Source organism: Sarcophilus harrisii, chromosome 3 (assembly GCF_902635505.1).
Source record: "Sarcophilus harrisii chromosome 3, mSarHar1.11, whole genome shotgun sequence".
Lineage (NCBI taxonomy): Eukaryota > Metazoa > Chordata > Mammalia > Dasyuromorphia > Dasyuridae > Sarcophilus > Sarcophilus harrisii.
In genome coordinates, this window is record NC_045428.1 from 53,888,895 (window position 1) to 53,904,715 (window position 15,821).

The following is a 15,821-nucleotide window of genomic DNA, read 5'->3' on the forward strand; positions in this document are numbered from 1 at the left end:
CCCATTAGCTGCAGAACCGAAGGCCTACAGATATTAAATATTGAATCTACTTGTAGATATTATGTAGAATATATTAACGCTGATGAACTCTTTTTTTCTTTTCCTTTTTTTTTTTTTTTTTTGGTTTTTTGTTGCAAGTAGTTGCTTTAGGAGGGACAAATTCAAAGATAGGAATTCTGTTAGATATTAACAAAAAAACCTAAAATGTTGAATCACTCAGATTAAGATTAATGAAAGTTTTTTTAAATGTTAGCAGTACAACAAAGGATATTGAGACAAACTAATAAAGAAACTTATCTCAAAAAGAAATCCATGTTTTCTGCAGGAAAGTACATTTATATAAACAATGTTGTGGACAATTCTAATTTTAATCCATTTACTAGGTCATCAATCTATTTATGACATGATCAAATAAGCAAACAAATAAAAAACCGGGAAAAATTGGTGATGAAAGTTTTGTCATTCAACAGTAACTTCATCTGTTCTATCCAAAATATAAAACATAAAATTAGTTCATATTACTTGCAAGGACTTCTAAAAAAGAAGATTGACTCATAATGACTCAGATTTAGAATTTAATCTAAAGCAAATTATTTCTGAGCAAACCTACAGCATGCTAATGGCACAAGGCCCAAGGGACTACAGGACCAGTTTCTTTAGTCATTTCTTATTACTTGTAAAATATATTATTTAATATGCTATTAACACATATTGTGTATATGTGTATATCCATAAATACATATTTATCATTTAACATTCAAATTAACTTTTAAATGAATCAGGCAAAGGGGAAAGAAAAGACAAATGACAATTCACTCTTAAGATATAGAATTTAAGCATTCCATGGAAACTCTCTGCTTTACAACTAATGGTGGCAATACTGTACCCTTACAAATACATGCAGAAATTACATTTTCTTTCAAAAGTTGTTTTTGCTTCTATAGAAAAAGGCCCTAAAAACCTAAAACTTGTACCCACAAGAAATTTGGTATTTGACTCTTCCTTAAAGGATGTTTTACATTTAAAGAGATCAGTAATGTTAAATGCTGACTGAAATTCTAATCACTTGTTCAAAGTGATTCATGTTCAAAATACTTGCTCAAAAATATAAAGAAATTTGAAATGTATGAAATAATTGTTATCCTGATGTCTATGAACATTTATTTCAATTTATCATTAAAAAAAAAAAGACAAAAATGTTTGGCTCATAGGTGTTATTAAATAATATGCTACTTATAAATGCTACTTGGTTGAATGATTTTAGAAATCTGCTATTGAACTGTTAAGGTGATAAGCAGAGAGACACTGAAAAAATGACTATAGATTAAATCCAAATAAAGTTGAAACCTGAATTTAATTCAGCATAAATTATTATATATTATGAAATAGACAACAAACTTCCTGTTCAGGTTTTAAGTTATAAACATACTTGCAATTGTCAACCACTGCATCCAGAAGGTAACAAAGCACTAGTCTCACTTAACAGGTAGGAACAAGAGTTGTACATTCTGGTTAAAAAGAAAACTAGTATACTCTTGGGGAATCTGGAAGTAACAAAAAATTCTTCTCATTTTTTTGATGTTCAGAAATTGTATCAGCAAAAACAAAATTATTTCAGAACTTTTAAGAACAGATCCCAATTCAGATGAGAATGTCCTTATCCCAAGAATTCAAGTAGCTCAACTCACAGAATTAGTGTGAAAATAAAAACAAAACAAAATTTGGAAATCACTAATTTACAAGACTCATATAAATCATGTTGTATATGACACAAACTCCTTTTTCTTTTAGCCTCAAAATTATGAAATTAAAACACAAAGGAGCAAGAATGAGCTTTGGCCAATGCCCCTATTCATGAACAGGCAATAAAGAAAAAAAGTAGAGATTCTGAGTTGGCCCCCAAAAAACAGTATGAAAACAAAAAGCTTTTTTTTTCTACTGATGCTTCTCCATTGGTTTAATATCTCTTAATGTCCACTGACCACATAAATTTGGAAGGACATACTTTCTGAAGCGGTGGTGGAGTGATCGTTTCCCTACATCTGATTAATTTGTTTCCCTCCTCATTATTTAAAACAATATTGAAATAGTACTAATGGAAACTGCCTGACTTAGCCTAAAAAAATGTCGTGTTATTTAAATAGCCTATGTTAACCTTGACATTTGAAAGAAAAAGGAAAATCTAGATTATGTAAATTCATAATACCTACACTAAAAGAAGGAAAATTTAGCTCAAACAATACGCTAATTCCTGAAAGTTTCCAATACATGAATAGACCTAGAGTAATTTAAGAATAGTTTAAATGACAATATACATAGGAAAGATGATGTGGAGACTAAACTAAAAACAATTCACTAAATAAAAAGACCTTAGGGCTAGCCAAGGTCTCCTTTAGTCCAATATATGGTATTGGAGCCCAGAATCTAAAAAAATTACCATATGCCAAAAAAATAAATCTATTATCTAGATTTTGAAAATAAAAAATTTTTGTTGGTGGAATTGTGAATACATCCAGCCATTCTGGAGAGCAATTTGGAACTATGCTCAAAAAGTTATCAAACTGTGCATACCCTTTGACCCAGCAGTGTTACTACTGAGCTTATATCTCAAAGAGATCTTAAAGAAGGGAAAAGGATCTGCATGTGCAAGAATGTTTGTGGCAGTCCTCTTTGTAGTGGCCAGAAACTGGAAACTTGAGTAGATGCCCATAAATTGGAGAATGGCTGAATAAATTATGGTATATGAATATTATGGAATATTATTGTTTGGTAAGAAACGACCAATAGGATGATTTCAGAAAGGCCTGGAGAGACTTACATAAACTGATGCAGAGTGAAATGAGGAGGACCAGGAGATCATTATATACTTCAACAACAATACTGTATGAGGAAATATTCTGATGGACCTGGCCATCTTTGGCAATGGGATGAACCAAATCAGTTCTAATGGAGCAGTAATGAACTGAACCAGCTATACCCAGCAAAAGAACTCTGGGAGATGATTAAGAACCATTAATCGAATTTCCAATCCCCACATTTTTGCCCACCTGCATTTTTGATTTCCTTCATAGGCTAACTGTACAATATTTCGGAGTCTGATTCTTTTTGTACATGGTTTGGACATGTATATCTATTTTGTATTTAATTTATACTCTAATATATTTAACATGTATTGGTCATCCTGCCATCTAGGGGAGAGGGTGGGGGGAAGGAGGGGAAAAAAATGGGACAAAAGGTTTGGCAATTGTCAATGTTGTAAAATTACCCATGCATATAACTTGTAAATAAAAAGCTATTAAAATTAAAAAAAATTTTAAAGATTCACTTTTGTCTTTGGTTTTAACATCTATTACTAAAGGAAAATTTTTGCCTAATTTTCAATCTCGAGTTAAATCCATTTAATTCTTTTGTAACTTTCTATTCATCAAAATAGTCCAATTATAGTACAAAATAGTACAACTAAAACAGTCAACAATAGTTAAAATATACAAAAAGAACTTCTTTAAAATTTCCTTAAAAATGGATAATGCAAATTTTAGTAATGATTTTGTTTGATGAAACTGATAAAACTAAAACCTGAACTGGAATGACTAACGTAATACAACAAACTTAAGCATATTAAAATCAGTGAATTATTTGTATTAAAAAATATATGTCCACATATACATATATTGTATTTAACTTATACTTTAACATATTTAACATGTATTGGTCAACCTGCCATCTGGGGGAAGGGGTGGGGGCAAGGAGGGAAAAAATTGGAACAAAAGGATTTGCAACTGTCAATACTGAAAAATTACCTATGCATATATCTTGTAAATAAAAAGCTGTAATAATTAAAAATTAAATTAAAAAAAGGAAAAATACATTTCCAGAAAAAACACTTCTTAACACATTATATATTTGAGGCAGCTATCAAACAAAAATCTTACCTGTATGACTATTGAAATGTGCAAAATTAGCAAAATTTGCTGTAGCAGTTGACTGTGGAGCTGGAGCAGCAAAGATGTCTGAGCCAAGGTCACTCAAGAGGTCAAACTGCTTCTTTTCTTGCTGCTGCTGTCCTTGAGCACGAACTACAACAGGGGACTACAGAAATATACCAGCTATAAAGAAAAATATCATCTCCAATTGCTCTACCAAAATTTTTAGATACTATCATTATCTCTAATCCACAAAATTTAAGGTTTAAGACCAAGTAATTGCAAGTAGATTTCTTGTTTTATTAATCACTTTCATACAAATAATAATCAAAAAGAATCTGTCAAAGAGCAAAATTTGAATGAATTGTAAAACTTGCCATAGTATGGACTTACTTATAGCACATTGACTGAATACATGACAGATGATTAAAACAAGCTACAGATACTGAGTTACCCAAATTGTCACAACTAAAGCCTCCTGACTTCATTATTATAGCACGACATTTTAAGTCCATACTACAAGACTAAGTTTTAGTCAGGACCATACTATGAAAAAGATAATCTATGATCATTCTATCATAAGGAAAAAGGAGGGATACTGAAGACTTTTTTCCCCCTCTCCATAGCTGTGGAGATGGGGGGGTCAAGGGAGGAACACAGACTCAAAATATTCTTTTGTCAGAGTTTGAGTTTATTATCTTTCTTATAACTACAATTAATTACACAAGTGCTTTGGAAAAAATTTTTTTTTTTTAAAGTTCGTTATTTTCTAACAATACAAGTTGTAAACTGTCCTATTCTACTGTAAGGCTATAAAAGCAATGTGCTGATAGGTTAACTCTGGCTTCTATCATAAACTGAAGCCACACCAAATTTCTACATCATAAGGGAGTACAATCTATGCAGAATCGCAGAATTTGAAGAAACTTCAGAATCACCTATAAGTTATAAATAAAAATTCTATCTTGGGAAATAGAGTTGGTGTTTTAAATTTTTTTAAGGTTCTTTCAGTTTATAGAACACTAAATCAGTAAAAAAACAACAACAACAAAAAACTCATCAACAAGGCCACAAGGAAGAAAAGTCCCTTTACTTTACTCCACAAAAGTCCTGGAATTTTTAATGATCAAAATAAACAGCACATCAAGCCCATTCCTGATTATACTGAAGAATTGAGACAGTACTTTAATAAAAAGAATTCCTCTCAGTAAATCCTGCACTTTCCCAGATTATTCTATAATCTCCTTTACTAGATCTTAGTTCAGGTTACATTCACACAAGTGTTCCAAGATTCTGTTCTGGATCCTCTTCCCACCATTTGATTTTACTTAGCAAACTTTTCAGCTCCCAAAGATGCAATTATGAGTTCTAGGATGACAATTCTCAGATCTACTTAGCCAGCTCTAACATTTCTCCTGATTAGCAGTCTTGAATCTCCAGCTATTTACTACACATTGCAACCTGCTTGTCTGAAACTCAACATGCCCCAAAGTGAATTTATCATCCTCAACTCCTTATCCTCTCTAATATCTTTTGTAGAGATTCTCTTTTTACCTAAGACACTGCCACACCAGCGCAGACTCATCTCTTCAGGTATGGACTACAGCCATAGCCTGCCTTAAGTCTCTCCCCACTACAGAATATTTTCTATTCAGTTGTCAAATTAATCTTCCTAAAGCTAAGTTAGATATGACCACATAATTCCCTATTCCATAAAATCATCTGGCTTTCCAAGTCCTTCATGAATTGCTTCTCCCACCTCAGACAACACTGGATATTCCTCACAAAAGTTTCTCCCTACCTCCCAAATTCATGTTCTTTCACTGGCTGTCCCACTGGCTTCTGATTCTCCCCCTCTCTACATCTCCAAGAGTCAACTAAAATCACCCTTCAAGAAATCTTTCCAATACTTTTTCCCCACTGAACACCTCCCATGTGTTCTGTGTGCATCCTCTTTTGTCTCCCACGTTGGACTGTGAATTTATCAAACATAGATAATGTCTTTCACCGTTTTTGTCACCTTTAGCCCACAGCCTAAGTGGGTAGCATGTCAGACTTAGGGTTTGCTCAAATACTGAAAAAGCTCTTTCCCCTCCCTGGACCTCATTTTCCTCATCAATAAAAATTTCAAGGTAGATATTCCAGATTCCCTATTCCAAATTCTATGATCTTATGAAAGGATTACAATATAATATTAGATAGACTTTTGTGATTACTAGAAATAACAAAACCAAACCCACTCAAGATTCCAAGAAGCACTTGGGGGGGGGGGGGGGGGGGGGGGTGGTGGAGGGGGGGGGGGGAGGGGGAGGAGAGAGAGATAGAAATATCCCCATGATTTAGAAACATAAAAATCTGACCCTGAAATAGACCCGGAGAAATTACTTGGGTAAATGAACCAAATAACCTAAGTCTCAGTGTACTAATGTGTAAATTGAGAATAATATGTCTCATCCATGCCATTTACTACATATCTCCCTTGAAACCCTTTTCTCCTAGCCTATTAAAACTCTTGAAAACTGGTAGACAGATTTGGGAAAAAAATATAGATTTAGAGATAAGCATCTTAGACTATATACCAAATCTCAAATACATTGCCTAAATATAAAAGGTCACTTTTTTTTTTTAAATTTCAGAAAATCAAGAGGCATCTTGCAAAAGTATGATTTAACCAATTTTAACCAACTAAAGAATAGTCATTAATGGCCACAAAACATTTAATATTTTAAAGTTTCTTTTGCAATAAAATTAGTATAGCTACATGAAAGTTGTACTATATTTTTTACAGATTTCAGAAGCGACTGAATAAAAATATTTATCTCCTATACTTAAGGACAAAAGGTTAAAAATATCTACATTTGATGACCCTCAATTCTAACTATGTATACATATTGTGTAATTGAACCTTACAAATATTATACTGTGAGGATTAGTAACCATTTAATTAACAACAATAAGAAAAACAATGGTGTTTGTGTCAAACATTTCCCACTGTGGCATTTATTCTAACTTAAAGCATAAATCATAAAAAAAAAAAAAAAAAAAATTTTTTTTTTTTCTAAGACTACTCACTTGGCTGGGTGTGCCCTTATTCAAGTGTAGGGCTGGTGCTGTCTCTCCTAAAAGCGATTTAAGTGGTTTGACCTCAGGTGTGCTGCTTGTACTACTAGCAGAAGACCCAGATATAGATGCATGGACAGATGCTACAACTTTTGCTTGTTCAGGAGGAACATACCTAAATAAAACATCAAGTATTAGAATTGAGACAATCTTTTAAGTTCAAAAGTCAAAGAAATGTTGTTACTACATAATTGGATTAAATAATGCTAAGGATTATGCAAATACTAAAATACAAGAAGTAAACTTATCAAAGAAGTTTTACTTTTTTCTAAAGTAACCTTTTTTGATCAAACCAGCATTCCTTCAAAAGTATATGGATGTAGCTAAATAACATGTACTTTAAAAAAAAAATTAAAAGAAAACTAGAAAGCCAAATGCATTGAAAAATCTTGTTAAAAATATTTCCAATATGTATTAATGTATAATTAATGGTATGATAAATCTTCAATGTAAAATTTCTTCTAATTCTTTAAGATTACTGAAATCTGCTTTCAATGATGACATATGATTGTGAAATGTCAAATTATTTTGTAACTAATCATAAATTCTATCAACCAAGCCAAGTCAATATACATATTTAGATTCAGAGATTTTAATATAGAGGTGGCAGAGGAAAGCAAAAAGCATGTTAGAAAATAAAGCTAAGGAATAAGAAATAAAAAGAAAACATTCAAACTATTTAGGAGACTTGTTTTGTTCTTGAAGTTTGTTTTTTTAAATAAAAAGATACCTGTATAATATAGAGGTGGCAGAGAAAAGCAAAAAGCATGTTAGAAAATAAAGCTAAGGAATAAGAAATAAAAAGAAAACATTCAAACTATTTAGGAGACTTGTTTTGTTCTTGAAGTTTGTTTTTTTAAATAAAAAGATACCTGTAAAACAGGTCACCCCAAAACAAGCCTAAAAATTGTTTCAAAATTAAATCTAAGACAATGTCTTCCATATATATGTTACAACACAAGTACATACATGCACACAGGCAAAATGGCTTGGGAGCAGCACAAGAATTATGAGGGGAACTGGGGCTGATGGCTTAACATGAAAATGTGCCTGTTTTGTTGAGTGGGAAAGGTTGGAAGGCTCCATTTCTCATTATACTAAGAGTTCTAGGTCTTGAGAAGAAACAAGACATGAGTCAATACTGGAGAAAAAAGACAGGATGATGATTCAAGCTGAGCAAGAGCCAAGCTGAGCAGACTGCCTGTATATCAGAAATATTTCTTATAAGAAGCCAAGAAGAAGCACTTTATGAGGAAGGGGGAGGGGAAAAAGACAAGGAGAGAAGAGAAAGAGGATGGAGGGGTGAAGAAGGGAGAAAAGGAGGAAAAGGGAGGAAGGAATAGGAATACTTGTCAGATTAAAAAATGACTAATTAGGACAACTGTAGAAAATACTGCAAAATAAGTTCATATATATATATACACACACACACACACACACACACACATACATATATGTATGCATATGTACTCCAAACATAATTATGTTCAATGGGTACTCTTATTAAAATCAAGCAAAAAAAAAAAAAAAAGAGAGATTATACACTTGCAAAAAAGTTTTCACCAATACAGATTTCCTACAATGAAATCCTTTCATGTACATAGAGCACTGAAGATTGTACTGAGTCACAATATAATATACAGCTTCTGCAATAAGATTCATAGTTACTGGCCAGACATAGTCACATGTGTATGTGTGCATATGCACAGGCACAACCATGCATGTGTCTGTGTGCATCTTTTGGAGAGAAATTATTGGATGAGCAACTAAATTGCAATTGGGAAACTACAGCATCTCTTGACACAAAATCCCCTGTTTTTAAAAGCAACATTCCCTGTTGATGTTATTTTGAGAAATCATTTCTACAATCTTCAGGTACTCACAACTGGAGATGGAGCAGCAGGCAATGAAAAAACATACAGTAGGTACCAACAACAGAATCATAGACTGACTCCTGAAAAGGAATTCTAAATGTCAGATTCCAACCTCCACCTTTTACAGAAGAGGAAATTCAGGCAAAAATAGGTTAAATGACTAAGAGTTACATCTGAAGCAGAATCTGGACCTTAGTGTTTTGATTCTAAGGCATTTTTCCACTATGTATAAGAATGCTGCCAACAATGATCAGAAAAGGAGCTAACCTAGTCACATGGCAAATGAGTACTAAGACATGGAAGGGAGTCCTACTAGATTTCTTCACACACTAAGCTCCATTTTCAAACTGTAATTGCAAGGTCAATCTTTTGTCTGGAATTCACTCCTCTCCACCTCTCTAACTTTTGGATTCCTAATTTCCTTCAAGTCTTAATTATCACTTCCTAATATTCCTAGTAGCTGTCAAATCCTCCAAGATTTCTGCAGGGTGTTCCAAAAGTCTCCATGGAATTTTAACTCAAAACTGGAGAGAAGCTTATATATTTTTATTTCTCTACAAATCCACAAGTAATGAGGCAGTGGATAGACAGCCTATTCTTCCTGCATTCAAATCTGGCCTCAGACATTAGCTCTATGCCCCTGGGCAAGTCATTTAGCTCGTTTTTGCCTCAGTTTGCCCATCTGTAAAATGAGGTGGAGAAGAAAATACCATTCTAGTGTCTTTGCCAAGAAAACCCCAAAGGGGTTAAGAAGAGCTGAATACAAGTGAAACAACGGAATAACAAGTAGGACATGTAGTAGCACCCAATGGAATCTAAGTTCCTTGATTATTTTATTTTTGATTCTGTATGCCAGTATCAGCATATTAATAAAGAGTAGATATTTAACATATTCATCATTTTAGGAGCCATTCTACTAGATTCTTCTCCTGATATTTTCTTTTTAGTAAAATCATGCGACTGCAGAGTAATCACTTAATTGGAAGTTAGATAAAGGAGCTTCTTAACTGCATAGTTAGATTTTGAAATATAAAAATTGTTAGTACTTGTGATGTTAGAAAAAACAGAATTGTAATTTGAGCTCTGAAAATGTATCTACCGCAACTTTGTATTGGGAATACAGATCTCATTCCTTATTTTAACTTTTGACAGCACATAAACTATATATAAAAGCAACTTGATGTTATTTGTGAATTTGTGAATACTCATAGAATTGACTTTAGAAACTCAAATGAGCATGACTTTCAATAAAAATATATTTTCATGTGTCATGAATTTTTTTTTTATTATTCCCCAAATCACACAAAAATGAAAAAACCATTCTTAGTGTGCCTTACAAAAACAGGCACTTTGTCAGTGGTTTTGATCCCTGACTCAGAGGGAGATATCTAACATAAATAAAACACTTTGCTAATAGAACATAAACACCCACAATCAGTATTGGTGATGAGGAAGTTGTTGCTCTCAAAAGTAAAAAGGAAAGTTAAGAGATAATGAATAATGAATTCATCCCCCCAAACACCTATCTTATTTTTGAAGGCAAAGCCATCCTCCCACCATCGTCAGGCTCACAACCTAGAGGGCATCCTGGTTCCTTCCTTATCTCTCCCGCCCATTACTATGAAGTAGTCAAGGCCATAGATTTCAAGTTTGCTACATCATTTGAATACTTCCCCCGACCTCTTTCTCTCTCCTAAGGCTCCGCCCATCCTGGTGAATAAGCTAAGTTTTAAGACTTCAACTGAACATCTAGTTTGAGATGACTGAGGGCAGTTAGAGATGTAAGATTGGAAGTCAGAGAATTGGAGGCAGAAGCAGTCCTATGACTCATCAGAACAGAGATAGTAATTAAATTAATAGGAACTGATGAGATTACTAAATGAAGTGGTTTGGGGAGAGAAGAGAGGGCCCAAAACTAAAGATGAATGTGGAGGATACCTAAATTCTTTTCCTAGCTTTGGCTGCCATAATTCAAAACATCACATAACAACCTTTAGAGTTACATTCATTTGACCTTCACTCATTATCCACTGTCTAAGAGGCAAGGAATTGGAATATTCCTATTTCCCCATTGACACTTCCAAGTTCCCCTTCTATGTCTATCACTCAGTTTGAAGTTCAGGCAATCCACCCAATCAAAATCATGGTAGCTTTTTGTTTATATACCTCTGGGTCACTAGACCTCCTTCCTTCTTCAAGAAGTTCCATTAAGTAGCACGCAAAGATTGTGTCTTTAGTCAAGTTAATGACTCTACTGAACTCTAATAAAAGTGGAGCCAGAGTCTTCTTAGGAGTTCAATTTTACTGCCCAGGAGTAATGTCTGCCTGACATATATGTGCTGAAAGACTAATTCTGTGTATTATCCATCTCATTGTATGTATCACAATACATATTCTTCATCCACTTGATTTTTCCTTTGTGGATAATTGAATTGTGTTCTGTTGATTAATTTGGGAGCTCACCTTGGATTGAACATTTGTATATGTTCCAGTGCTTAAAGAAATTAGCACATTATCATTGGCAAAAAGGAACATTAGAGGAATGCTACTTCCATTTGGCATGTATATCTTGCCACTGGATTAAGATAACTCCAGAGGAGAGAGTGAACTTGGTGAGGCTGCACAGTGCTCCCTCATGAAATCCAATTTACTTACCAGCTATGGCATTAACTTCTTAATGCCATCGTCCTCTTCAGGAATAAAGGACACGCAAAAGGAATTACCTCACTGGGGACCCAATCGTCCACTTCTAGTTGGACAACGCAGCTTATTTCATTTTTTTTCCTTTCCTTTTCTTCTCTTATTTTTTCTTTCCTTTCCTCCTCCTTTCTTCTTTCTCTTTTTTTCTTCTCTCCCTTTATATCATTCTACTGCTTCACAATGTTTAAAGAGGCAGAACTGCTCATAATCTTTCAGTATTTTCTTCCATAAGATTTAATAAATGAGTTTACGTCTTAAACTTGTGGTGTCCTTGGTAAGGAAAACAAATGTTTATTGACTCAAGCAGTTTCTAAGATTTTTAGTTTTCTTAATGTAGCAATTGAGCTTTATATACTAAACATCTTTTTAAAAATGACAGTAATCTGTTAATTCTGTTTTTTATCCATTTTCCTTTTTTCTTTCTTAATGGTGGTCCTTTTTGCAAATACTTATGAGCAGTGCAATGTAAGTTTTCCTTTGAAATGTTTGTTGCCTTTGTTATTTACCCAGTTATGATTTTTAGATAATGTTTTCCTTATCAAACTTAAATCTGTTTGTAACTGCCACCCTTGATCCTGGGGAAGAACTGAATTATACCCATCTTTACTTTATTTTTATAAGAGTCATGAAGCATAGGAGTTTCAGCAAAATGAAAAGATGGCTCACAGATTCCCTTTTAAGAGACAAATAATGGGCGTTTTCAGAATTGTTTTTTATCTTGTTTCAAACAGTTTCTGGGATAATGAGCTCCCCATCTTTGGAAGTCTTCAAAAGGCTTCAATGACCACTTATTGGCGATACTAAAGCAATGATTCCTTCTTCAACAATGAATTGGACTAGATGATCTTTGAAACATACCAACCTCCTAAGATGAATGGGGAACATTGGAGTAGGGAAGAATATATGCAGCAAAAGATAACTGATAGATCCAGAAAGGAGGCAATTAATCTAAAGCTATGAGGAAGAAACAATTCCTTTGGCTAGGCCCAAAAGAGTAAGTTCTAGACTTGAAGAGCAAAGAATCTACAGAAATAGTAGTCACCTACTCCAACAATTGACAAGGATCATACTACCATCTTTGGAGAAAAGTAAAACAATTGCATTTCTTTTAAAATACCACCTAACAATTTTTTATACTTCAAAATAACTTTAATTTGTAAAACTATAAAGTTCTATTTTGATGCCTTTACCATGGCATCAAGATAACCTTGTAGGTAATATAAATAAGGCTCAAAATCTTGACTATCCTACCTAAACTGAAAAGTTTCAAGTTTGAATCCAGTAATGGACTTGAAGGCTTATTTATTCTCAGGCCTAGGTCAGAAGAATTCATCAAAGACTAACCCAGAGCATTTTATGAAACCATCTATTTGGATACAATAACAAGAACCCACTCTGAAGAAATCATGTACCATTTGAATTTAGTAAAGTAATAGTCACTTACCATCTTTTCTTTTCATATTTTTCTTGTAGAAACTCTTTCACTTTTTGTGGATCCCTAAAGTCTGGAATTGCTGAAGATCTATCATCAAACAATCCTAGCCAAATTTGTTTACACACCTATAAAAAGAAAGACAAGAAAAGCAGAGTGTTTTTATTGTTAAATTTTTATATAGGGAATAACAAATGTTTTATATAACAAATGTAAACACGCATACAACACATACATAGTAAAAGTCATTCCTCAGTAGAAAAGTGGCCAAAGGATAGTTCTCAATGCATGCAATGCAATGACATGAAAGAAGATTCCCAACATTTTAATAGAGAAATGCATACTGAAATAACCGTGAGGTTTCACCTTGCACTCTACAAATTGACAAAGATACCAAAAGATATGAATACTCCATATTAGAGATATTATGGGAAGACAAGAATACTAATGCAATAATTGATGGAGCTACACACCAATGTTGTAAGCATTTTAGAAAATAATTTGAATTTATGAAAATAAAGTGACTAAAATGTCCAGGTCCTTTGACCAAGATAATTCACTACTGTAATCAGTGACAAGAAAGTCTCTATATGCAGTTATATTGAATATAAAGAAGCATTTTAGAAGCATCATTTTGATAGTTAAGAACTGGAAACCAGTAAAGACAACCATGAATATACATTGTAAACAAAATAAAAAGAACCACCACCAAAAAAAATAAAAAGTGGATGCTCCAAATCACACACACACACACAAAAAAAATAGGCTTAAAGAAGCAATATAAATAACTCATTCCTTTGAGGAAATGAAACACCAAAAAGCATGATTTATTGAACATGTTTTAAGACTTTTTCCAATGTGCTGATCAGGTTTTTTTCCCAATTATTGTTTGTCCTCAAAACTATTATTTGTTGTATATGGGACGGCCCTCTAGGAGAAGGAGAAATATCAGAGGGCATTTTGGTGAGATTATATATCCACCAATAAAAATTTTATTTAAAACTCTAGGTCTCATAATCTTCCTCTATAAAACAGGGACAATAATACGTTACTATGCACAAAGACATTAGGTCAAATGTTTTCAAGATCCCTTCCAGCTTTAAGTTCTATGATTCTAACTTCAAACTCTCAATTAACAAATATTTATGAAACACCAAGCTAACAAATTACTAGAATCACATGAGATGTTAGAAGCTCAAATAATAGAAACTTCTTTGTAAATACATATAAACTGAAGGAATGAGAGGTTAAGTTAAATATGGCCATGATGAAACTACCAGTTAATAACAGAGATGGGATAAGATCCTAAGCCTTCTGACCTGGCTGAGTAGACAATTAGCTTCTGTTCTAAACGGCTAGATAAGACCAGAAAAACATTAATTTTGATGGGGAGAGGTAAGGAGAGGGTTGTGGAGAATGTGGATAGGAAAGATTAGAATTTAGCATATGAAATGTAATGTCATATTTAACTAAATACTTTTCAATATTAGCTTGAAGAAAATATGGGAAGCAGAAGAAGGGGAAAATTTGCACCAAAAGGTTATGCAAGGGTCAATGTTGGGAAAATTATCCATGCATATGCTTTGTAAATAAAAAGCTTTAATAAAAATGTTTTAAAAAGATGCATTTGACTTATTTCCTAGATCATTTTATTATGTCCATTTCCATCATCTTCATAACCCCTGTGCCTCCAGGTCCTTGCTTAAGTCAATTTTTGCTTTTTCTCAAAAGGACTCCACTCTACTGCATAAGCACTTCCACACCAATCACTAGGGAACATATCCCAAAAGTAATTTTATTACTTTTTAACACAGTGCTGTGCACACAGTAAATACCTAGCAAATAACCTATGAAGCAAAATACCACTATAAAACTCTCTTTCCTAACAAGGAGTTTCTTATGCAATGATGTATTTCATGCACTTTATAGTCAATTTTATGACTATGAAGATACGGTCAGCGATTGTAAAAACCAGTCACTAAATTCAAAATGAATATAGTTAATTTTCATAAAAGTTTTATAAAAAAAAGTTTTTATAAAAATGAGAAAGAAAATTAATATACAAATTGGTAATTGCTTTTCTGGGGCAGAAAGCAATTTATCACCTTTTTCCCTTTTTCAGTAATTTCTCAAATCTTTTTAGCATGGCTTTCCTCCAAGGGTTGTGACTTTGTCTGGACTTCTGGCCAATCTTCCCAATAGTTAGCACTACTAGGCCTGAAGTGTTATGATACATGTATAGCGATTCTTCTGTCATTGATGATAAAAATTTATAGAGAAGTGATGATTTTTTTTTTCATTTTATGCATTGTCCCTTTTTGTTAGTTTCTTTTTTGTAGGTCAGAAACTACCTATGCTTTTTGTTTCTGTATTCCCAAAGCCCATAGTAACTATTAATATTTTATTCATTCCTATCATCTCTCATAACTAACATTCACTTTATTAATAACACTAAAATCCTCCCCCAAGTACACAGACAACACTTGATTCATCTCTTTTACTTAATTCTAAAATTAATGACACGCCCCCCAGACACACACTCAGATGCCTCTTTGATGTTCTCTTCCCATTTTTACTTTCCACATCCACAATCAGTGATCAAATCTTGTAAAAAGTCCCCTTCTCAATGTCTTCGTACTTGTTCTTTTCTTTGATTTCTTAGTCATCACTAATTTTAGGTTCTTATTTCTTTGCTCTCCCCAGGATAGTCAAAGAGAAGGAGTGGACTTTTTGTTTCTAGCTTTCATTTTCCTTGAAGTCTGCAGTATAACA

At 33.3% G+C, this 15,821-nt stretch overlaps 1 protein-coding gene across 13 annotated transcripts in view; it reads right to left on the minus strand.

Annotated features, from left to right (window-relative positions):
- The window catches only part of AGFG1 (ArfGAP with FG repeats 1), a 91,079-nt gene that overhangs the window by 26,233 nt on the left and 49,025 nt on the right, over positions 1-15,821 (minus strand). For all 13 annotated transcript variants that reach the window (XM_031957908.1, XM_031957911.1, XM_031957910.1 and 10 more), the window contains 3 exons: positions 13,062-13,177; positions 6,996-7,158; positions 3,933-4,089 (listed from right to left, as the gene is read on the minus strand). In XM_031957908.1, the coding sequence (XP_031813768.1) occupies positions 3,933-4,089; positions 6,996-7,158; positions 13,062-13,177 (436 nt within the window). The remainder of the gene's footprint in view (positions 1-3,932; positions 4,090-6,995; positions 7,159-13,061; positions 13,178-15,821) is intronic.